Source organism: Telopea speciosissima, chromosome 8 (assembly GCF_018873765.1).
Source record: "Telopea speciosissima isolate NSW1024214 ecotype Mountain lineage chromosome 8, Tspe_v1, whole genome shotgun sequence".
Taxonomy (NCBI): domain Eukaryota; kingdom Viridiplantae; phylum Streptophyta; class Magnoliopsida; order Proteales; family Proteaceae; genus Telopea; species Telopea speciosissima.
The window spans coordinates 12,219,378-12,243,412 of NC_057923.1; the positions used below are offsets into that span (position 1 = coordinate 12,219,378).

The 24,035-nt window shown below is 37.6% G+C and overlaps 2 protein-coding genes across 6 annotated transcripts in view; both read left to right on the plus strand.

The window, feature by feature from the left end:
* The first annotated feature begins 517 nt into the window (after window positions 1–517).
* Window positions 518–2,856, plus strand: LOC122670396 (pentatricopeptide repeat-containing protein At2g13600). The gene has a single exon (XM_043867251.1). It carries the CDS (start codon window positions 885–887, stop codon window positions 2,835–2,837), a length of 1,953 nt encoding a protein of 650 aa, XP_043723186.1. The 5' UTR covers window positions 518–884; the 3' UTR covers window positions 2,838–2,856.
* A 10,181-nt stretch (window positions 2,857–13,037) lies between these two features.
* LOC122671764 (DNA (cytosine-5)-methyltransferase DRM2-like) overlaps window positions 13,038–24,035 on the plus strand; it is a 17,692-nt gene continuing 6,694 nt past the window's right edge. The window contains exons 1-6 of one of the 5 annotated variants that reach the window (XM_043869181.1): window positions 13,038–13,282; window positions 13,749–14,267; window positions 14,394–14,531; window positions 15,637–15,742; window positions 15,827–15,873; window positions 18,032–18,172. In XM_043869181.1, coding sequence (XP_043725116.1) covers window positions 14,265–14,267; window positions 14,394–14,531; window positions 15,637–15,742; window positions 15,827–15,873; window positions 18,032–18,172 — 435 coding nt within the window. In that variant the 5' untranslated portion in view covers window positions 13,038–13,282; window positions 13,749–14,264. Of the gene's footprint in view, window positions 13,283–13,551; window positions 14,268–14,393; window positions 14,532–15,636; window positions 15,743–15,826; window positions 15,874–18,031; window positions 18,173–24,035 lie in introns of those variants that run through there. The other 4 variants (XM_043869185.1, XM_043869180.1, XM_043869182.1 and 1 more) reach the window with 4 other exon arrangements.

Genomic DNA, 24,035 nt, shown 5'->3' on the forward strand with positions numbered 1-24,035 from the left:
GCAGCCAATAAACGAAGCCAATTTCTGCTAGTCCAGTTAAGCTGTGTGTGGAAGTGTAAGACTTTGTGGGTAAGTTATTGCTTTCATTCACGTATGAGTATAGATATATACATGGAGATGGAGATGGAGATGGAGATGCAAATGATTTCTTGATACAAGCTAACCGATTTCCTTTATAGTACATAAAAAACAGTTCATGCAAGATTTGGTCAACAAGGAGTGTCCTTATCTTCTCCAGAATTGATGTGGCTAACATTCCCCCCTCAAACTAATGGGACATTATGCCATAGTTTGTATAGCAATTTTTTAAATCTTGGGGTTGTCGATCCTTAGGTGAACAAACCCGCAATCTGATCTTGGGTAGAAATATATTGAACCTTCATATCCTTTCTTGTTACACAATCTTGGATAAAATGGTAATCAATTTCGATGTGTTTTGCTTTAGAGTGAACTAGAACTCTGCGAAGTATATAAGAGATGCAGGGTGGCCTAAATGGTGATGCCACACGGCTGAAGATCACACTTGCTCCACTGATTTCTGAAGAAGAAGAAAGAAAGAAAAGTGCTACGACGTGGACATATCTGATGATGCAGACCTGCTTGTGTGCAACTACTTCCACTATCACTTGCTTCGGTTGCCCACACAACAACAAAGCCGTAGGTCTTTTTTCTTCCAGCTCCCGCTCTTTTCAGGAATTGATGAAGATACCCAGATGGAATACTCTGCAGATCTCTTGGAGGCTCTTGCATTCTTCTGCTGACCCTCCATGTTATCATATATTTATAAAATAAAAACCCATTGAAATTTGAATCTGGCAACTTCTTGTCACTTATCACAGTGGCACACCCTTTATCCTACCTTCTAGTTACTCTAGTACCTGGTAATGCAAACAAGAAATCTACAATCTTTAGCAAGAGTTATCACTACTTCCACCCTGAAAAGAAGTTGCAATGTGGACGTTTACTCTTACAATCGGTCGGTCGACGATTTGACGAAATCTGGTCACTTAGATTCAGCTGTCCAGCTGTTTGAATCTATGCCAGCCCGCGACGTTATTTCATGGAATCTGGCCATCGCTGGCCACGCTCGCCATGGATTTCCACTATTGGCTCTTGATCTTTTCAAGGCAATGGTTTCCCAAGGTGTTAGAGAAAGCTCGTCCACATTTTCTTCCGTTTTGGCTATTTGTAGCAACGCTGGGTTTCATCGAGAAGGCTATCAAGTGCACTGCAAGGTGATTTTACTTGGGTTTGATTCAAATTTGTTTGTTGGGTCTGCTCTCGTTAATCTGTATATGTCTTCTGCAAACCATTGTATTGCCCTGAAATTGTTCGATGAATTGCCGGAGAGGAGTTTAGCCACATGGAATTTGGTTCTCCGCGGGCTTTGTTGGTTGGGTCGTTCAGATGAGTTGTTAGAGCTTTACCAGAGAATGGAGTTAGATGGTATCAAACCAAGTTGTGTTACTTCTTGTTATTTGATCCATGCATGTGGCATTGGAGGGTACTTGAATAAAGGAAAGCAGCTCCATTGCTATGTGATAAAGATTGGATTGTTGCAGTCAAACCTGTTTGTTGCCAATGCTTTGGTTGATCTTTATTCAAGTTGTGGAAGCTTGATTGATGCAACAAAGTCAATCAAAATCATCCCTGCAGACGACATAATTTCTTGGAACTCAATTATATCTATTTATGCTGATCATGGTTTCTTTCCTGAAGCTCTTGAATTCTTTACTCGGATGCAGTCATGGGGAAAAAAACCTTCAGTTCGTTCATTCGTTGCATTATTGAATTTAGCTAGCAGAACCGAGACTCCTCAATTTGGAAAGCAGGTTCATGGGTACGTTCTAAAACTGGGATTTGATCATGGAAATGTCTATGTTCGATCTGCATTGATCGACATGTACGGGAAGTGTGGAGAGATGGAGAGCTCAGTATCCTTGTTCGAGGAGAGTACAGAGAGAACATTGGAGTGTTGCAACTCACTTATGACTTCTTTGTTAAATTACGGTGCCACTAAGGATGTAATTGAGATGTTTGGGTTGATGATTGATGAGGGAGTGGAATTGGATCAAGCCACTTTTTCTACGACACTGAAGGCATTATCATCATCTGCCTTGGTGAGTTTAACAAGCTGCACATTGTTGCATGGCTGTGTAATAAAGTTGGGATTTGAGTCTGATATTGTGGTTTTGTGTTCTTTGATCGATGCGTATTCGAGATGTGGCCATGTCGAACTTTCATGTAGGGTCTTCAAACATATTCCAGTTCTGAACACCTTCTGTTTCACGTCGATCATTGCTGGGTTTGCTCGAAACGGTATGGGTAGAGAGGGACTAGAGACATTTGAGGCCATGATTCAGAAGGATGTGGAGCCTGATGCCATAACATTCTTGTGTGTGTTAACGGGTTGCAATTACTCTGGTTTGGTAAGAGAAGGTCAGTTGGTGTTTGAAGCAATGAGATCTGTTCATGGGCTCTGCCCAGACCAGAGGCATTATTCATGTATGGTTGATCTTCTTGGGCGAGCAGGCTTGTTGGAGGAAGCAGAAGAGCTGCTGAAATTCGCTACAGTCAAGGGTGACTCAGTTATGTGGAGCTCATTGTTGAGGAGCTGCAAGGTCCACCGAAATGAAAAGGTGGGAAGGAGAGCTGCAAAAGCTCTTTTGGAGCTTAAACCAGACGATCCTGCAGCTTATCTACAGGCCTTGAGCTTCTATTCTGAACTTGGGGATTCAGATACTGTTGTGAGAATTAGAGAAACCTTGGGGAGAAGAAAGATGAGGAAGGACATTGGCTACAGTTGGATTGAGCTGAACACTTATGGTTACCCTTGACACTTTGAACAGACTAGCAATCTACAGAGCAGCTCTCCAGATTCCAGAATGAGAAAAGAGCTTAGCTTGATGATCATATCTGGTAAATCCGGGGACCCAATAAGTTTGGGATATATTAAAAGTATAATTCAGGATTAACATTTAAAATTATGGCAAAAGTTTTGGCATATAGATGAAGTTTAAATATGTTTGGGGCAAGAGAACTTTGCCTAGGCCTCTAGAGCCTGCACGTGCATGCTGGCTAATAGGAGCGCATGCGCAAGCATCAATCTAGGCAGGATTTCTGCCTTTCAATGGGGGCAGGGGGATTTTGTGTCTTGGCGTAGGAACCACACTGACCACGCAACCAGGTAGCATTTTGTTCCCCATGTTTATGTAAATTATTAACAACCTGTAACCTGTTACCAAAAAAAAATAACAAATTGTAAACCTCAAAAGGCAAACGAACTTGAAAATATAGACGGAATCAACTCAAGTTTCATACAACTGTAGGATTTTGCTTAAAAATTAACGCTTTTAATGTCAAAATAATTTTTCATTTTTTAGTGGATCCCCCTGCACGTACGGAAATTATAAATGGAAATCCCAATGTCACTTAAGTAGATCTAGATCCTCTACTACCGAGCTGCCCGGCAGGACCGTGCTACCCAGACACGGTGCTGCGCGCAAAGACCGCCTTACCCCCACTCGGGCAAGGCGTTTGGCCAGGGGTAAGGTAGACATTGCGTGCAGCACCGTGTCTGGGCAGCACGGTCCTGCTGGGCAGCTTGGCAGTAGAGGATCCCAATTGCGGTTTATATGGACTATGTATCTTATGTTTGGTTTATGCTTGTAAGGGTGTTTTCAGTATTATGGCATAGTCTTAAGTATATTGGTGGTTATAGGTTGTTTGTTTACATTATTTATTGGGTCGATGTTCTCTGTGCCATAGTGCATGCTGCACCTAGACACATGGGACCAATATTTTCGCCGTTTAGTGGGGTGGGGCTGGCATTTCGTGCACCCCCATGTGTCTGGGCGTAGCATGCACCCCCGGCACAGAGAACATTTTCCCTTATTTTTTATATACATATATCCTCACACTCAAGGTTTGAGTGGATGGCTCATAACTCAAACCGTGGGCAACACTCTCCTTTCAATCTCTGTTCGTCCTCTTTTCTTCTCCATTACTGTTACTGGTTTTTAATGTCTTGATATTGTCACATGGTATCAGAGCATTAAGATCCAATACCTTTAAGTTTGAGTGTCCTTTTTGACTTCTCCACCCTGGTTGAGTAGATCATGAAAAACTATGGTCTCCTATTATCCTGAAAATTGGTTTTTCCAACGACATTGAATGATCTCCTTTAAGTGATGCTGCAGTACCTCTGTTTTTTATTTTTTGTTTTTTTTTTGGGAATTTGTAGTTGAGTCGAAGAACATATATAGAGGGGGCTTTAATGCCCTAAAATCATGCGAAGATATTACAAATATATCACAAGTAATATCTGTAATATCTTGTTACCTTGTTTTTCTTAGGATTTTTGTGGTAGATTTTCTTCATGAAATTTCTAAAGATCTTACCATTAAATTTGTCTACTTTTTTGGAGCATTGAAGGCACTCCTCTTTTGGTTCTTAGACTTGGATTGTAGCCTAATCAGAGGCTTTGATTTATTGGCATCACATTTCCCTATACAACACTAGTAGTACTATATTACTAGATTTTGTTGGGCAGCATCGACTTCATCCCTAGTTATTAATCTTAGTTTGTTTCAATGAAGTATGTTCTTGATTTTCTAAGTGAGACAAGAATGTTAGGTTGTAAGCCTATAGATACTCCTATGGACTATCATGTCAAGCTTAATGCATCTGATGACAATGATTGAAAATAAATATCAAAATTGAAGACTTGTCGACAAACTTATAAATCTTACTGATTTTCATCCTGATATTTCCTTTGTTGTTGGTGTAATTAATCAATTCATGCACACACCCACCTTTAAACCCAAAGTAAGGAATCATAAGAAGGAAAAAAAACCCCATAGACATGCAATATTCCAACAGTTTTGACATGAGATTTGATTCATAGACATACAATATTGAACAACTTGATTGTGAGCAAAGGTCCATGGAGAAGTATTTTTCTATAACTTGCGAGTAAGAAGCTAGATATCAAAATCTAGATTTTTATAGATATCTTTTTGGTAAGAAACAACTAAGAAGTTTTTTAAGTTGTTGTAAATCAGTAATTTCATCAGGAAAATTATTAGCGAATTGGATAGTCCTATTTTTGGGTAAATCGTATCATAAGAGATATAAAAGTTGAGGAAATCAATTTATACTTGAAAGAATTTGATTTTTCTAGCACTTTAGCAGCTTGAAATAAATCTTAAAGATATTCCCAATATTGATCAGTGCTTTTAGAAAAGATTAAAACATCATCAATATAGATAAGACAAAAAGAAGAGTAAGGTCAGAAAATGACATTCCACTCATAGTGGTTGTCAGAGACATTAAAGTAGGTTTTGTAACAATCTATTTTAGTAATTTCAATTTGACAAAAGCTAGACTTCATATCAAATTTTGAAAATATTTGAGATCCTTAAATTCTGGTCATCAGATCATGTTTGTTTGTAAGGAGATGCCTAAAGCACTAGAGATATTTATTTAAAGGTATATAATTATTTTTTTTCGGTAGTAAAAGGTGTGTATAATTTTTTGCAAATCTTAAAACACCATGTTCCTTTTCTGCAACATTATTTACATAAAATGTAGAACAACTCCATGTAAAAGAGCAATCATTATTTGAGTGAGTCAAAATTTTCTTGAGTACATAGTTTTTTATATTCATGGGAATAGCTTGAGGCCTAGTAGGAACTTTAGATTAATTAATTATTTTTTATATCAAGGTATTTTGCATATGTACTTCTTATGATCTTTGTACTTTGTTTTCTTTATAATTTGTATTTAATTTTTTTTATAAGATTTTTATGTTTAGTGTTTTTAAGATAATACAAAATATTTTGTATCGCTGTTTTTATAATATATTGTTGTCTTCCATATATCTCATAGGTGCATGAGTCTCGTGTCTCAATTGATATCAGAACCATGAGATTGTCTCCTGTTTTTTATAGCAAAAAAAATGACTATGACAATTTGATCTTAAGAGAAAATAAAAATGAAAATACTCTTCTAAAAAAAAAAAATTTTAAAAAAAAGAGAGAAGAAAAAACACACACATGTCACTATTCACATACACACTAGCATGTGTCATCACGTGACAACAACAAAAGATTTTTCTCAAAATAATCAGGTGTCAACACCATCTACAAAAGCAAATATATTCTTCTCCAAAGTTGGCTTCTTCCTCACTCCATCAACCAAATGAAATGTTTCACTCAAAAAAAAAAAAATTAGGTAATATGTTCCACTCAAATATGTGAGTTGTCCACCACCAACAAATGAAGTGTTTTACTCAATAAATGATTTATCCACCTTCATCAAAGAAGATTCTCACTCGTCTAGTGACTTATCCACTTCCTACTCAAAGCATCTATAAACTATCTCAAAAGTCTATAAATAGAGAAGCTCATTTTTTGTGATGTCTAACAAAAAATATACTTTTGTTTATAATCTGTATTTTACACTTAGGAGAGGGTTAGGCATGCTGTCAGTTTTTTGTAAGCTAGCGACATACACCAATCAAAGGGCTAGACACAGGAGGGCAAGAGGGCGTTTAAAGCATGCGAAAAAAATCAGAGCCCTAGTTTCGTTTTCCAAAGGAGGGGGAGAGAGGAAGATACATGTTGGGCACCCTGGTAGCGTGTCCAACCTTTCCCCTTTAAACTTTTATTGTAAGACTTTTATATTTAGTGTTTTTTTTTTTTTTAGTGTAAACTTATGTTTAGTGTTTTCAAGATAATACAAAGACTATGTATCTTTGTTTTTATTATCTCTTGTTATTTTCCGTATATGTTCTGAGTGCATGGGTCTCATGCTTCAATTGGTATCAGAGGGCCTTAAAAAAAAATTTACCGAGAAAAGTGATTATGATTGCTTGATCTTAAGAAAACAATTTTTTATTTTCTTGATAGTTATTCTTTAAAGACAAGGTCATGGTTCATAAATCTTAAATGTCGAACTTTAACTGAATTTAGATGATACAAAGATGTTTTTTTTTTCTTTCAAAAAGTTATTTATTAGAAGAATGTGACAATGTGTTTTGGAAAGATTAATAATCTCTGGCCTTCCTAAATCCTTCTAATGTAAGCCTCAATTAGCTTTCTCGAACAAAGGATCGGGAGAGTGATAGAACAAACAATTACAAAAGGCTAAACAGGACAGATTCACACCCTGTCGGTAAAATGGTGAAAACTCTCAACTCACAACTTGTTTTGTGGTGATTCAAATTGAAGATTCGAGATAAGAAAAAGGGATACAATTTTGATGAAAAAAGCTTTGATTCTCGGTGTAGGTTATCCCAAATTGTGTTACAAGTGACGATAATTGCAAGGACATAAAAATAACTTGGATGGAGTGAGGAGTAGAGCGACTTACTTCTCTTCTAGGATGCAAATCAACTCTATTGGTGGCCTACAACTCTTCTAGATGTAGGTGAAGAATAAAACTTCTACTCTTCTAGAAAAGAGAGAAACTTTTTTAAAGGTTTCAATGGTTGAACTCTTCTAGGTTCAAAATGAAGAACTCATTATGGTTTTAACAAAGTGCTCAAAGCAATTTTCATTCAAAACTCAAGTCTCCGTTACAAATGAAAATAGTGAGGCCTTTTGTAGGAAAATACAAGAAATCTTAAAAATTACAGCAACATCTTAGCCTTTGATTCAAATGAGGGTCAATGGTTGAGATCAAAAGAAAAAAAGAAAAGCCCTAAATATTACATAGGAGAAAGCACTAACATAGGAGACTGCAACATAAGGGGGGCTTCACTTTGTAGTTTTCAATAAAACTCTTGGGAAGTGTATGTGAAGAGAATGAACCAAAAGATCATTGGAAGAAGTGTTGCCACATCACCAAGCACTAAGGAATGAGAAGAGATCTAGAGAGACTTCTCATAAGATGAAATCCCATACACACAGTCAGCCCTGACACACTTTACCAAAACGGCCATAAATCCTTATAGAAATATAAAATCATGCACTATTTTTTTTTTTGTTGGAAAGTAGATTTTTATATCTTTCCATTCATATAAGGTTCATGGTCTAATTCCTTCGGAATTGGTATAAGTGCCATTGTGAAATTGACCCAAAATTGTTGATTGCAATTGTTATTAATTAATGGGATAAGCCCCACTTGCATGAACTCCACTTGCATGAGACTTTAGTTTTACTTAGACCATTTTTCTTTTAAAGGCTTTTGTATCTTCTAAGAGTATGTCTATGGTCCATTTAAGTAAAGAGATGGTTAGGGTCAGCTACATGGGTGCGGGTGCAGCCTGCATCATCTTTATTGAAAAAATTGAAATATCTCTTAAAATAATTTGTTAGTAAACCTAAGAATAAGTAATGTGTTTTTTTTTTTTGTAACTATACGTGTTTCATACCTACATGGCTACATAGTTTTGTCCAAACTATTGAATCTTTTCAAGTCATCAGATTTTTTTTTAACATGATTCGATGGGTGAATGGTGATGATCAAGAACCTTGATACCTATGCTTTATCCTGATAAAACACTTCTCAATATTTTGATAGTTCTTCATTATGTGAAAAGAGATGCGACTCTTATTGTTTATGCCAATACTGGGTTTGTTGTTAATGCTTGTCTCGACATTAGAGAATATGTCAAATTAATGGTACCCGACCTTTACCCAGAAGAAAACCATTTAGAACGATGAGGGAGCATTTGAAACCTATGGCTTGCCACTACAAGCTAAAGCCAATGCACCAACTCCTACACTGGAAGAGCACGTACACCTTGAATGTTGATCCTATAACAGCTCAAATCGGATAATCTTACCCCTACTTTTCATTAAAAAATAGGTTTTTTGACAATTTTACCTCTGATCCGATATCGATACCCGATCCAAGATCAGCCAGGTATCAGTAGCGGCCTTGACCGATATTGAAACGATCCAACTGATCCGATACCAATACTTCAATCCATGGGGAGAAGGTGACAATAATATTTGACCATGTTTCAAATTATGTACGGGAGGCAGATTCCCTGCACCGATAATGAATGGTGAATCTCTTATCCTTATGTCTCTATCTTTAATAGATGAGTATTATCGATTTCGTACAGTAGGGGAGAGAATGACATGGCCATGCTTAAGTCATTCTCTCCCCTAATGTAAATCAAAATCTAATATCGAAATCGGAACTGACTGTTTACAATCGAACCGAACCACACCGTAGAAAAATGATATGGTTTTGATTTCATAGGTTCTCTTCCTAGTTTGGTTTTGATTTACATCGCAAAATCGTCGATTCTAAACTGAATAGGAACCAGAAAAAACGAATAGAAATCGGTACCTCTAACTCGATCTAGCACATACATCAATTGAATTGATAATAAAATACTGATTAATTTAATAAGCAACAATTGTTGCATCATACTTGAAACATAAAATAAGTAAAATGTCTTGGGATTAACTATATAATATATAGGAAAATTATCATCGTTACCCCTTACACCCTTATTTTAATGCAACCCCACTAAGTACCCAAATATCAAATCCAACCAGAAAATTAACGTGGGTTAACTATGTGAAATACAAATGACTAACATACCCTCTACACTAAAACATAAAAAAAAAAAGGTTAACCTATGAAATGCATAAAAAAGATTATCCATGTTTCTCCTAACTTTCTTACCAATTTTACCCTTATTTTTCCCCACCTCTCCTTCTTCGATCTGCAATCCCTCTGGCCGCACATGGTACACTGACTACACCCCACCCTAGACGACACACCACCGTCGTCACCCTCAGCTACATCCCCTCAACCGAGACGAACCCTAACAATTTGGGGCAGCACCTCACGGGAAAAAGAAAAAAAAAAAAAGAGAAAGAGGGGAGGGAGCATGAGCTGCATGCCATGGGCAGCGCCCATGCAATATTGCCTCAAATTTTGAAACTCTAATTCAACTCCAAAAACATAATTAAATCTTTTCCCCATCGTGGGAGTGAACAAAAAACTTGTGGCTCTGATACCATTGTTAAGAAATTAATATTCCCATGGATACAGTTTGGATCTTACCTGAACGGATCTGGGAAGACAATGGAAGAACGATCAAGAACCAAGCTTTAGGTTATGAGCACACGAACAGATCTTCTTGAATCTCTAGATGTCTTGAAAGGTTTCTCCACAAAGAACTCCACACCACAAATCCTTGGGAAGAGATGGAATCTCACAAAAAACACAAATACTTGAAGAGTAGAGAGAGAGAAAGCAAAATTTTGGTTTCCAGTGTTATGGCCTTAGGGTGAGAGGTCCTCTATTTATAACCAAAAACCTTAAGACGCCACCTTTAAGGCTCACAGTAGGAATTGGCAAAGAGGGTGAGGGGGAGGGGGAGAGTCAGCCCCTTAAGTGGTCGGCTCTCTCTCCCACGTGTGGGTTGGGTCCGGCTTGGGTCCGGCCTGCCCCTTGTGGGTGGCTTGGACCGGGCCTTGGGCCCATGTCCGTTTTACACATGCCCTCTTGCTGTCGACTGCCGTCAATGGCTGCCCTCCGTCTCTCTCCAAGATTCTAAACTAAATGTTGGGGGGGGGGGGAGAGGGGTGGGAGGAAGAAGAAGGGATCGATGTGTTTGGTTCTTTTATTTAATAAGGGTAGAATAGGTCGTTCATACATTAATAAGGGTAAAATTGTCTTTAAAAAAAATTAACTTGCATCATTAATTAACAGTTAAAAGGCTAACCACGTTAGTTTCTGGATTGGATTTGATATTTGGGTACTTAGTGGGGTTGAATTAAAATAGGGGTGTAACTCAGGTGGTGGAGCTGATAATTTCCCTAATATATATGTTCAAATAGAGATTGAAAATGATGGCTCATGTGAAAATGGATTAACAAAACCTACCCCTACCTGCCTATGGAAGAAATAATTTGTTTGCTATGTAAGAGTGGAGAAAAAGAAAAAATGAAAAAATAAAGAATAGGAATAGAAACTAAGGAAGGGTGAAGATGAGATTTTTATTTATTTATTTATTTTTTATAACATATAAGCGTGAGAAACAGAATAATTGGGGGAGATAGAAGAGAATGGGGAAAAACAGGAATATTTAGGGATTGAAATGTTGAGGTTGTCTTCTTTACCTTTTCTTAAAATCGGTATTACAAATTGCATGTAAAATGATTGTGAATTGAATAACAAAAATCGAATAGAAACCAGTAAAACCAGACTGAATGCAAAATGATTATGATTTTGATTGATTTCTATCTGCTTCAATTTTGATTTCACCTAGTCAAAATATAAACTACATTGCAATCGAACCGAATAATCGAAACTGGACCGATTGACACCCATAGCCATGATTTTAGTGCACAATATCGATCACCTTCAAAATTGATATAATATCAACATGGATCAGCCATATTGGACAAGTTTATTCCTATTTTTTCTTAAAATATGAGTTTTTCTTTTACTATTTGACGCCTTGATTGTATTGTTCCACCAATCCAGTAGCAGCTAGGTATCCATTTCACTCTCCTTCATAATTGTATAGTACCGACCTTATGGACAATTCAATATGAATACCCCAAATCCTAAATATGGCCACACGATATGATGCGGGTGGATTTTTTTTATTTTTTGGTAGAAACGAGATGGGTGGATGAAGTGATGAATACTTCGTGGGTGGAGGAAAACTTTATCCTTATAAAATGATATGAATTATTGAATACCCCCACTTAAACATTGGCACGGTTTTCAAAAGCTTTAAAATGGAAAACTGACAAACAGTCAAAGCATATACGTTACTTTCAAACTTTGTACGGTGAAAACAGAGAATCGTCTGTCTCTGGTTTACAAGTACGGTAGTCACGAGACGGACTCGGACGGTCATTCTAAGTCAGAAATTTCAATTTTTTTGAGGGTTTGGGCTTTGGACAAAGTGCCACGTCATTATAATGAAAGTGGGGCTATAGCCCAACTCGAAGTCTTCTCATCTAAGTTAATTTGGTTTGGTTCCTGCTGAAAACTTTTCTCTCCATTTGGACTGGAGACGGTAATGAGGTGTCAAAAATTAACCCACATCCACATCATCTGAACTGATCCTCGATGATCGATTCCATTCGTTGAAGTTCGAAACCCACCATCAAACATGTTGAGCTCAAGGATTGATCAATTAAAATTGATTGTTTCTTATGCAAGATAGTTTTTGATGGTCGCTCGATTGGAACTTAATGAATACAATTTTTAAATCCATTTATAAGGATTTTTGGGAGTGTCGTTTTCCCAACACTCGCATGAATCTATTTTTTTCTTTTCCATGTGAAAAGACACATCTATCCCTTTGTTTTGAGAAAGAGAGAAATAAACACATGAGAGTAGAAAAATTACTTTTCATTTTCCATTTATAAATCATTTATGATTTGATTTTAGCCCAATTAGTCAATTTTTTATCAAAAAAAATAAATTAATTAGTCAATTGGACCATTTATGGATTGTTATCCAATCGACCAAGTAAAAACGTGTTCATGCCCTAATCTACGACATCCGATTACCTAAACAGATAGAAATGTTGCAGAACCTTAAATTGGTGGGGATGGATTATCTCAAACAAAAATCTACTTAAACCTACTCCAGTACTCCACTGAGTACGTGCAGAAGCCAAATATTATACTTGGAACAAAAGAATACTGCCAAGACTGACACAAAATTAATGAAATGACCATCGCACCCTTCATGAAATGAAAATTTTCACCCGTATTGATTTTGGATGCCTCGCGTTGGTACAGGAGCCACGCAGGATAGTCAGTGATTAGTGTCTCATACTACTTTTTCAGACTCGAGCTTCAAATTTACCTCTTGGAAATGGATCCTCTGCGGCGAATTTCTCTGCGGTACTTGATAAAGGACAAATAAAGAGGGGGGGTACGACCAATACGTGGTCGCCAAATGGCAACATATATGAGTATCAGTTACCAACCCGCGCTCCGGTGTAATTCTGTCAGGCAGTCTCAGTAATGACCAATTTGACTCGCTAAACCCAATTTTCACACCTTCGCCGGTTTAACTTCTCTTTCTCTCAGTCTTTCTTTTCTTTTTCTTTAAACCGTAACGAAGAGTTCCCTCTTTTCTTTCCGAATCTGTGTTCGGCGAGGTGAGACGGTGAGAGTTGCGTCTGCAACCCACCATCTTCCTCGAAGAAGTCATCAATTTCTCATGCTCGCGAGCCGCGACTCTCTAGGAGGCATCATGTGCAGTGCATGCATGTGGATTTCTTCCTCTCCTTTCCTTTCTGACGCGACCTTGGCTCGGTTTCAATTTCTCTCCCTTTCTGGTGCGTTTTTTTGTGTAAGTGTCGGTTTCTTTGTGGCACAAAAACCCTATTTCCTCTGCTATGGAAGAAAACTTTCGGCAGAGTGAAATGCAGTGTCCATTCTCTTCCATCATATCTTCTCCAACAACTGAGAAGTTCTTCGTTAACTGCTGCAAATTCTAATGTTACTCGAGTACAACATTTCTCTCCCTTTGGATTCTTTTGTTTCGGTAGGTCTTAGTTTTGTTTAGTCTGTGATCATATTATGAGGCTTTAACCCATTTTGATGCGGAAAAGCACCGTAAATTCGTTTTGTTTCACAATTTTTTTCCCTTTCTTGATTTCTTTAACCCCTCATGTACTTCGTTCTTGGCCAAAATGTTCTAATGCATTGGAGTAATTGAGTTTTTATTTCTGCCCCTTGTTTTCCCCTTTAAATTTGTTCGATTTTCTTGATTACATCATTGGTCTTATTATTGTTGATTAGAAGTATCGAGTTGTTCTCCAGCGGTTCTAATACAAGTTGCTTCAGAGTAATCGCCGTACTAATGTCTGTCTGCCCTCTAATTGAGGTAAACTTGGATAAATCAAACATTGCCGGTGGCCTTTCTTGCTAAGGATTAGTTGAACGATAAGCTATACAATTGCAAAGGGCTGAAGGGGAAACCAGGTATGTCACTTTAATTAAGTGTTAACTGCAAGTGTTGCAATTCACTCGTGCTTCTGGAACAGTTTCTTTACTTATACTGATTAATATCGTAAGGCCAAGAATATTATCAAAGAGTGTGATTAACCGGGGGGGAGAACTGACAAGTTGAACTGAAAGCTGGGAGACTGGAGGTTGTAAGTATATATAGTGAAGGAATTTTATTTGCCGTCCATATTTAAAATAAAGTTTATTAGTTTCACAAGTTCGTCTTATGTTGATTCCTATTTTTTTCCTTACACCTGTTTCTTGAACAGTTTGGGAACTTCTGATTGGGAAAAAGTTGATTGTAGTAAAATGGTGATTTTCTCCCCTTAATCACTTTAATTATTTTACACCAAAATAAATAAATAAATAAAAGCATTACTGTCGTTTTACATTTTATTCCTGCTTTTTCATCTTCATAATGCATTTTAATTTGTACAGGATGAAAATACTCCAAGTGGTGAGAGTGACGAATTTGACTGGGACAGCAATGATGAAAATGAAATTCAGAAATCACCTTTATCATCTTGTTTGAATTCTTCGATTACTGGTCGAGAAGAGGGTACAGTCCCCGGGAAGGTGAATATAATGCCGAGCAACTATAGGATCTCCTTTTTGGTTGCATTACTGAAAATTGAAATGTGTGAATTCGACCTAGTAAATATGATCTGGATCACTATATTTGTAGTTTCTTTCTACCATTACGCTGGTCCACTAACTAAAGTATCTTCTATTTTTCTAGAGATGATCATTCTCAACTTTTGCCTTTAGATTAGTAATGACCCTGGACATTATGGATTGGACTTTCTTTTTCAATGCATGTATTCTTGTATCTAGTTAATAGACCTACATGTTCAATCAGGGATGGTTGACAGGTTTATTTTCTTATGTGATGCCTTTCGCAAATACTAGCACATTGCATAAGAGTACTTCATGCTTCATACTGAAAAATGTTGCTTTCCACTGATGATGTTATTTTCTCAATAAGTTCTCCATTTTAGTCCTTTTCTTGAAAACAATGTACCCATTTTTTTACCCTTTACGTTACCTATTTCCTTCTACTCCCCACAAAAAAATGTACAAAATTTAATTATGAAAGAGAAAATGAAGAAAGGACAATAGGCTCTGGATGTATATGCATGTTTATCAGGTTTAATTTTTTTGGATTTTAAATCTGAACATCAAGCCTCAAATATCTGCTGTAAACTTATTTTGTGGATTTGGAGATTTTGAAGGTGGATGCATTCTATCATCATTCGTGATGCATTCCTTAGGATCTTTTGGTGGACTATGGGAGCCCCATAGGTGTAAATCTACTGAAAAACTTTACCATTTCTTTCTTCTTTCATTATCTTTTCCGATTTTCTACTGTTTTCATATTTTTTTTGCCCATAGACTTCCTATAGACTTATTTGTTTCTCAAATGACAATTATATTTTCATCCTAATTTTTTAACTATTTTGCCTTAGAAACCTTACCTTAAGTTCCCCTCAATGCTTAACTTCCAAACATCCTGCATTAACTTTCTGGTTACCTGTAGTTTTCTTGAATTAAGGATAAACAAATGGATTATTGTAATTGACCTTATCTTTTCGTCTTTTAATATTTTTCTTATTTTCTTGTCTGTTTTTGTTGCTGTTCATTCCTTCCATTGTTATTTTTTATTTCCTTTGTCCTGTTCCAGGCTAATTCGTCAGCAGCAAATGGCCCTTCTAACTTCAAGCTGATTCGTCATTTTGTTGGAATGGGATTTTCTGAAAATTTAGTGGCTAAAGCAATCAAGGAAAATGGTAAAGGTTTGGTTTTCTTATTGAGATCTTGTGTTCTTGTCTCTAGATGTTTCACTAAGAAGTCTGTTGTAATATCTTTTTTAGGAGAAGACAATACGGAGACAATATTGGAAGCTCTACTAACATACGTGGTGGGTTAATCTTTCCCTCTTTTCAGATACTATGTTGGTTTTTTGTTTTTATTTGATGGTTGAATTAGGTTCATGTGGCTTAGTGGTTTTGATTTACTGGCATGAATGAAGCAAAATTTTCTTGCATAGAAATGCATCTCAGCTTTACCATTTCTTTTGATGTCTTCTCCTGTGAGGAGAAAGAAAAGGTGACCGAAAATATATGTTGGCAAGTAAGGCTGCAACGAAGATGCTATGGAAGCATGTACAAGAGAATTCCCAATGGCCTTGTATTCACCCAATGCATATGGTTGATCTCTATGACAAATTAAGAATCAATCCCTCCATTGGGTTGTAATGGACCTGATTCTGAAGGAGTTCTATTTTTCTTCAGCTCCCCCCCCCCCCCACCCAGTTCGTTTCCTGTTAATTTGTGTTATTCGTGTTGGAAATATTTCTACCTAGCTGTCTATATTGCATTCACCACACAACTGACATGGCCTTATGTGGAAGATAATGTTGCCTTTGGCACCAATACAACATGTTACTCATTGAAATGGCTTATGCCTCCATGGTATCACACCAATAGATGCTTATTTGTGCAGATTTTCTTTTTCCTTCTTTTTACAAAAAAAATCTGTTACTTTCACTTGGCAGCTGAGTTGGCGGGCTCAAAATGACCATGTTTTGCCACTTTGCTTTCTTCCCATGTGACTAGTCAAACTTCTTAGTGAACAAGAACATTTCTCTAAATCGAGAACAATTTAATTGCTTATAGATAAGATCATATTTTCTAAGAACAGTATAAACCAAATGTAAGGCTAGTATAAACCAAATGTATGTTTGATTGTTTCAAACTTCCAATAGCTTGCTTCTTCAATTCTGTTGTCTTCTAGTTCTATGTTGATTTTTTATGACTTTATGTGACTTAATGTGGCTTAATGTTGATTTTTGATGACTTGATAAGACTTAGTGTTGATTTTTGACGATATAAGGTATATATTGTAGCATACTAAATAATATTAGAAGAGGGGGAAATAAAAAATAACACTTGGGGGGGCGCCTTGACGCCTAAGCGCTTAAACACCCCTCCAACACTTTGGGTCGCTTTGACGCCTTAACAACTGTGGCGCCTTGTACTGGTTTAATTGGGTATCGAACAAGGTCCTGACACTTATTTATGCCAAATATCATTTAAGTAAATGTTTTTACCTAAGATATTATTCATAAATTAGCAAATACCTCCCTATTTGAATCCAATAAAATAGTTACAAAAATAAAATTCCAAAAGGATAAAAAGTCAACCCCCCAGTTCAAGAACAAAAAACTAGATTTTTGGCGGTAGGTGAAATTTTCAACTTTTTAATGCTGGGGTTTTTCTCAAATCTAAAAATTCCATAATTCTTAATATAGTAAAACATTGCTAAAAGCCAAAAAGTTTTGTAAAATATTCATTTGTTTTGATATCTAAAAAAATATTTTCATTCAGACCATTTTTGACAGCATTCACGCACACCAAATAAGATTTGACCGGAACATAACTCCTTCAATATAAATCAGATTTAAGCAATCTTGGATTTGTTGGAAATCTGATTTTATGCTCTACCTTAATACAAAAAGTCTCATGCAAAAATAAAATCATTTGATCAATCAAATTTATTAGAGAACAAGAATATTTCTCTAAATCGAGAGCAAGTTAATTACTTATTGATAAGATCATATTTTCTAAGAACAGTATAAACCATTTGTGAGACTAGGTATATGTGAAAATGACCAATTCTGAGAACATATAAACCAAATGTATGTTTTGATTGTTTCAAACTTGCAATAGCTTGCTTCTTTAGTTCTGTTGTCTTCTATTTCTATGTTGATTTTTGATGACTTGATGTGACTTAATATTGATTTTTGATGACTTGATGTGCCTTAATGTTGAGTTTTGTTGATATAAGGTACATATTGTAGCATACTAAATAATGTTAGAAAAGATGGGAAATAAAAAATAAAACTTGGGCGCTTTGTCGCCTAAGCGCTTAGACACCCCTCCACCACCTTGACAACTATGATGCAGTTAAAACTGATCTTGGACCTTAATTGCATTTCTATAGTTGAAAGAAACTGTTTAGCTCTTATTATTCTGTGTTAATGATGTTTTTGTGTATACACTAACTGGTTCTTGCAGGCTCTTGAGAAGTCACCTCCAAAAGACCTAAGTGTTATATCTGATATTAATTCTTCAGATAGTGACGGTGATTCTAATATCCGTTCTATAGAAAGTGAAGGAGATTTTCTTGACGAGCTGTCAGATTGGAGTGGAGATGAGGTAGGTTCCCCACTCCCCAGTTTTTAGGTTTGCCTTGTTCATTTACACATAAAGTTACATAGGAGAGAAAATTATATCAGCAAAACTAAGCTTACATAAACACACAGCAATGCATACTGATGCAATATCACTTGGTTGGTTGGACCAGCATGATAGGATCTGGAGACCCAAACCCAAACAGAACCGGTCATCCATCTCCTTCTCTTTCCGTTACTGTTCTTCTATACGACCAGCAGTAGTGAAAAAAAAAATCACCCTTCGACTCCAGCGACCACACCTCCCCTTCGTTTCCACACTCATAGCAAAAACCTAACCCACCTTCCCTTCCCCTTTCTTCCTCGCTGTAACAGCAAACCAAAAAAAAGAGAGAACTCTGTCAAAAAAAAAAAAAAAAATTTCTCCCTCCCTTCGACTCCCATTCCCACCCCAATCTCTTTGATCCCCAGCGGCACCCCTTCCCACCGCCTCCTTTGTTTTCCTTTTTGCTTAACATCCACTGCCCTACTCTAACCCAGGAGAAGGAGGAGAACAGAAGAACAAGAGAAATGATGGTAGAATGTTGTATGTTAGAGAGTGTTCTCTTCCACACCTATATTACTTCACTAACATAATAGATGGAATTACATACAACTCCCTAGGGAGGTGACAAGTAAAAAAGGACAAATACAATGTAAGACAATAAGTAAATAAACTAGTTTCTAAAGTACCATTAATACATAATTCTAACAGAACATAAACAGTATAATAGAAGAAAGAAGATAGCGATCGATTGAACGAAAATTTAGTGGAATGAATCAGACTTGGGAAGGGAAGAACGTGAGAAAAGATTAAAGAGGGCACCTGGGACGAGAGAGAATGTTTGATGCAGATTCATCACCAAAATAGGCTTGTTTTATTAGGAATAAGTCAAGGGTTGGGTTCTATACATGTTGGGCCTTTGGTCCCATGGGTTTTCAATGTAATAGGTCACTTTTATGGACCTAAAATAGAGGGTACATAGATTGCATACGGGATTAGCTTCTATACTTAGTTTATTTTCATGTTTTAGTGTTTTAAATTGAACCGGTCCAAAACTAGTTTGAACCAGTGGTTCAATCTAAGTGACTTGAGTCACCTTTCTTTTATTTGCTTTCATTATAAGTTGGGTCCACACCTCTCCACAAATTTGAGAGAGGTTGTGAAGTGTAATTAGAGTTGGCTAGGAGCTTTACACTCCTAGGATGATTAGGAATATGGCCTATGGCCACTATAAATAAAGGGAATTCGGTGGAGAGGTTTCTCACCTCTGAATTTTTGAAAATCTGCTATTGCTGCTCTGCAACTATGTTTCTTCTTTGAAGAATTGCTTTGTGTTTGATCAAAGCTAGCGGGATTGGTGTTTGATCCAATCGACACCTTGCGGTGTGAAGCCTGGGTGGTTCTATTGAAGCTCTATTCAAGTTTTCTGCCCAAGATCTGATTTTTATTCAAGTTTTTCCAGCCAACAAGTTGCTGCCTGGTCAATTCTGCAACTACAAGTAAGTTGGAAGCATCCCCATCCCCAGCCTTTCTTCTTCTAATCCTCTAAACCACCAAACCCTAACATTCCCCCTTTCTGTTTTCACTTTTCCCAATACCTAAATTTTTCCCAGACCAAACCAGCCAGAAAAATCCCTCCTTTTTTGGATTGAATTCTCCTCTCACCATAAGGAAAACTCGATCCAAGTTGCTCTCTCACTTGACCATCCTAAACCCTAAAATTCCATCTCTTCCTCTTTTAAAAAACACGAAACCCTAACCCTAACCTTGCTGCCCATTCAAGTTTACATACCTAACTCCATCAAAACATCTCAGGACCTTCATTTAATAGGGTTCTTATTAGTGAATTTATCATGTAATTTTCTATTTGGAGCTTCGCTCCTCCATGCTATGGCTGTCCTTTCCTAGTTCTATTTTAGTTTTAATAGGTTATTTAGTGGTAGTCTATCTAGGAATTTTTTGAAGTTATGAGTCCCTTAGAGTTAAGGTTAATTTCAGTTTCAGAGTTTAATAAGGAGTCTTTATTTTATCTTTAAATACTCTTGTAATCAAGTTTTAATTTTCAGATTTGAATGGAAGTTTTGAGTTTTGTTACCAAATTAGTACAAATCATGGTCATGTGACCATCTCGCCCCCCCCTCTTCCTCTATATCTTTCTTCCTTCTTCTCCCCCTTCTTATGTGATTTCTTCTCTCTCCCCCCTGCAACTCTGATTTTTCCCAGGTTCTCCTCTTCTCCTAACCGGCCCTCCACCAACTTGGTATCAGAGCCGAAGGATCCATCATTCTTCCCCAATCGACCTTTCTCTTTTCCTTCCCGTTACTGTTCCTCTTGTTTGCTTAGTTAACGGTACTCATCCTACTGAGAGGTAAGACTAAAAAAATAAAAGAGAGAGAGAATCTCACTCCCGCAGCAACCCCAAGCCCATCCCTGTGATTTCCGCAGGCAACCCCAAACCTATTACCTCAACTAGAACCCCAACCCCACCCCCTTTGACTCCCACAGTAACTCTCCCTTCGATTCCAGCGGCTACCCCTCCCTTTGATTCCACTCTCTTAGCAAGACCTCAACCCACCGCCCAACTGAGCCAACCTCATCCTTTTTGTTTTCACCGCAAAACCCCTCTCTGCGTCTAGCACAGACAACCCCTCCCTTTTCTGCGACTCCGTTCGATACACCCCTTACCCTAGGTCCCCGTTGGCAACCAAGTTATAAAAAAAAAACCCCTCCTGAATCCCACCATTTTCTTTTCCCCCATTCTGTGAACCAATCGAACCTTCCCCACCATCTGCCCTTTCACTCTTAGATCTTCACCGATTGAAAAAAAGAAGCGAGAAGAGAAGAGAAGAGACCCGGAAACAGCAGGGAAAAAAAAATCGAGAGCAGAAGAAGAGAAGCAGAGAATCGAAGCAGAAAAAATAATTACATACCTGGTTTGAAGCTCCCAGCTGCGAGTCATACCCATCCATGGTTGGCTCCCTCGCATCGCAGCTCCCCTTGTTGACATCAGACACTGCCATCGCAACTCTCACCTTTGCAGAGTTCAAAGACAACTCCAACTCCTTCCAACATGATAATTCTTCAGCCTTTTTTTCTTATTTTTCCATTATACCCCTCCCTGTATTATTTCTTTTAAGGCCTATTTTCTTTATTTACAGAACTATCCCTCCTTCCTATACCACCCATTCACTCAAGTTGTGTAGTTAAAAGTTTTTCTTCCCATAGTACCCCTGCCCCCACCTTATTCCTTTTAAAATTTTCTTGTTCTTCCAAGTATGCCCTTCCCTCTCATGGTTCCATTATGTTCCTTATTTTGTTTTTTTAGTTTCCCATAATACCCCTGTCATTGTCTCTTATCACCTCATCCCCTTTAATTTTATTTTGTTCCAAGCAGATCCCTATTTACGATGGCCTTCGACCTTGAATTTGGGGTCGAATTTATTACTCTTTTGGACCGTTTCGCAAAGGAATATCAGGATGGCTTGTCTGATAACAAGTCCGAATTCAAATCGGATTTCGGGGATTTTCAAATGTGTTTTCAAGAGCTTACAGAAAATACCAACCACTTCAGTGATAAAGTGTGCAGCATGCTCGAATCCTTAGAAGACGAGTCAGTGGTGATAGACTAAGTGGACAATACAAATGCCGATCAAGCGGAAGTAAACGGTTTGATCAAGATTGCAATTGAAGAATTGATTGACGGTCTGATTTCAGTTGTGAAACCCCACGATCAGATTCCCATTGAAGAGATGCCATCTGCTACTGGCCATCCAAAGATCGTGATAGTTGATTGTGAGATGCACTGGAACATCAGCCCATCAAAGCCGGTGTTTGTGGTTGCTAATCAAGTGGTGCTGATCTTCTCTAAAACTCGTGGTCTAGTTTTTCTCAACACCAGGAGAGTAGATGCAGGTGCACTGCCTTGGATTGACCCAAACCCATTTGGGTACCCATGTGAAGATGAACCGGGTCCAACTGGGTCTTTGAGTTTTGTAGGTCATTTAATTTATTTATTTAATAGGGTTCTTATTAGTGAATTTATCATGTAATTTTCTATTTTAGTTTTAATGGGTTATTTAGTGGTAGAGTCTATCTAGGATTTTTTTTTAAGTTATGAGTCCCCCTTAGTGTTAAGGTTAATTTCAGTTTCCGAGTTTAATTAGGAGTCTTTATTTTATCTTTAAATACTCTTGTAATCACGTTTTAATTTTCTTATTTGAATGAAAAATTTTGAGTTTTGTTACCAGATTGGTACAGATAATGGTCATGTGACCATCTCTTCCCCCCCCCCCCCCCCCTTCCTGTCTCTTTCTTCTTCTCCCCCTTCTTCTTATGTGATTTCTTTTCTCTCCCCCCTACAACTCTTATTTTTCCCAGCTTCCCCTCTTCTCCTAATCAGTTCTCCACCAATCGGATTATTAGAAAGCTTTAAAACCCTGGAAGGATCAGCAAAACAATACTAAAAGGCAGTAAAACCTGGATGGACCAGGATGGCTACACTAGAAAGCAGTAATGTCCGACATCATTGGTGGGCAAGCTTGGCTCAGCCAGACAGATTGTTAGTAAAAAATATGCAATACATGATGCCATCGCCTTATAACTCTGTTGAGTGCCAGAATACGTGAAGACCAAAAGAAAAATAAAGGGCATGGTGCAAGTATATTTCTCTAGAAAATGACGAACAGAATAATATATTCGTATAAATATGTCTTGAATGACCAGACTATAAAAAGAAATAGAAAATGATTGAAAGGTAACAACCGATGACATCATTGGATAGCTAATGTAGAAGGGGTTCAAGTAAGAACCACTCTACAGTAGGACCGATGATAGGTTGCAGCAGAACATCAAAATAGCAACAAAGTCAGAATTAGTAACTTAGAGAAATAAAACTAAATCAGTCAGCAGTTTGGATCCAGACTTGGATCGAGTGGAGATCCTATGGAGGTGATCTTCTGCTGAAAATTTGGTACAATTCTGCTGGCAGAATAAGGAGTTGCAGGGGTGTTCCTAAAATAGAAGGTTGGAGTGTAACTTGCAAACCAGAGGGAATCTGGCCACCAGACCAGGGTCGAGTGTAGGGCCTGGTGTGGGGGTTCTATGCTCCAAAACTCTGCAAAAACTGATGAAGAATGATGGAGTTGTTGGGCCTTGAAACTTGAAGCCTATCTGGAACAGAAACTGGAATCCGCAGGAGTTGGAATCTCTTTGTTCAATCAGCAACAGTAGCAGCAATGCTTGGTGTTGATGGAGGAATCGATTCAGGTCTTCAAGGACTCTCCGACAGCAATAGTTGCAGACACAAGAGACAGCAGCAAGCACACTCAAGGACTCTCCCTTTAGGTGACTTATTTTCGTCAATTTCTCATGTCTCACTCTCATCTGAATGGATCTGATTTATAGAAAGTAAGATTTGTATATTCACTGGAGGAGTCGCAATGGAAGGGAGAAGGGGAGGGGGAGCCAGCACCAGTGCTAGAGAGGAAGGGGGAGGGATTTAGTACAGTTATACTGTAAACCCCTGCATTTCAACTCAACAACAGTATTTTTGAGGTTATAAAAATTATAGTGAAGTGAACTACTTCACTAGGCACAGTGAGTCAGTGACACGAAAGATTACCCTTTAAATATATTTCCTTTTGTATTTCTTTTTAGTTTTTGCCAAATTTCCTGATAAAAGCTTGGATATTGCCAACAGATAAGCCACTCAACCCCCCAACCTGGTCATGCCCAAAAAAATTTGAGAATGAAAATTGTTTCCATTTCTTGTTATTTTCATGAAATTTATCATGGTGTTTGCTTTCCCTTGGTGCAGCCATTTAGTTGTGATTTAACAGTTTCTCTT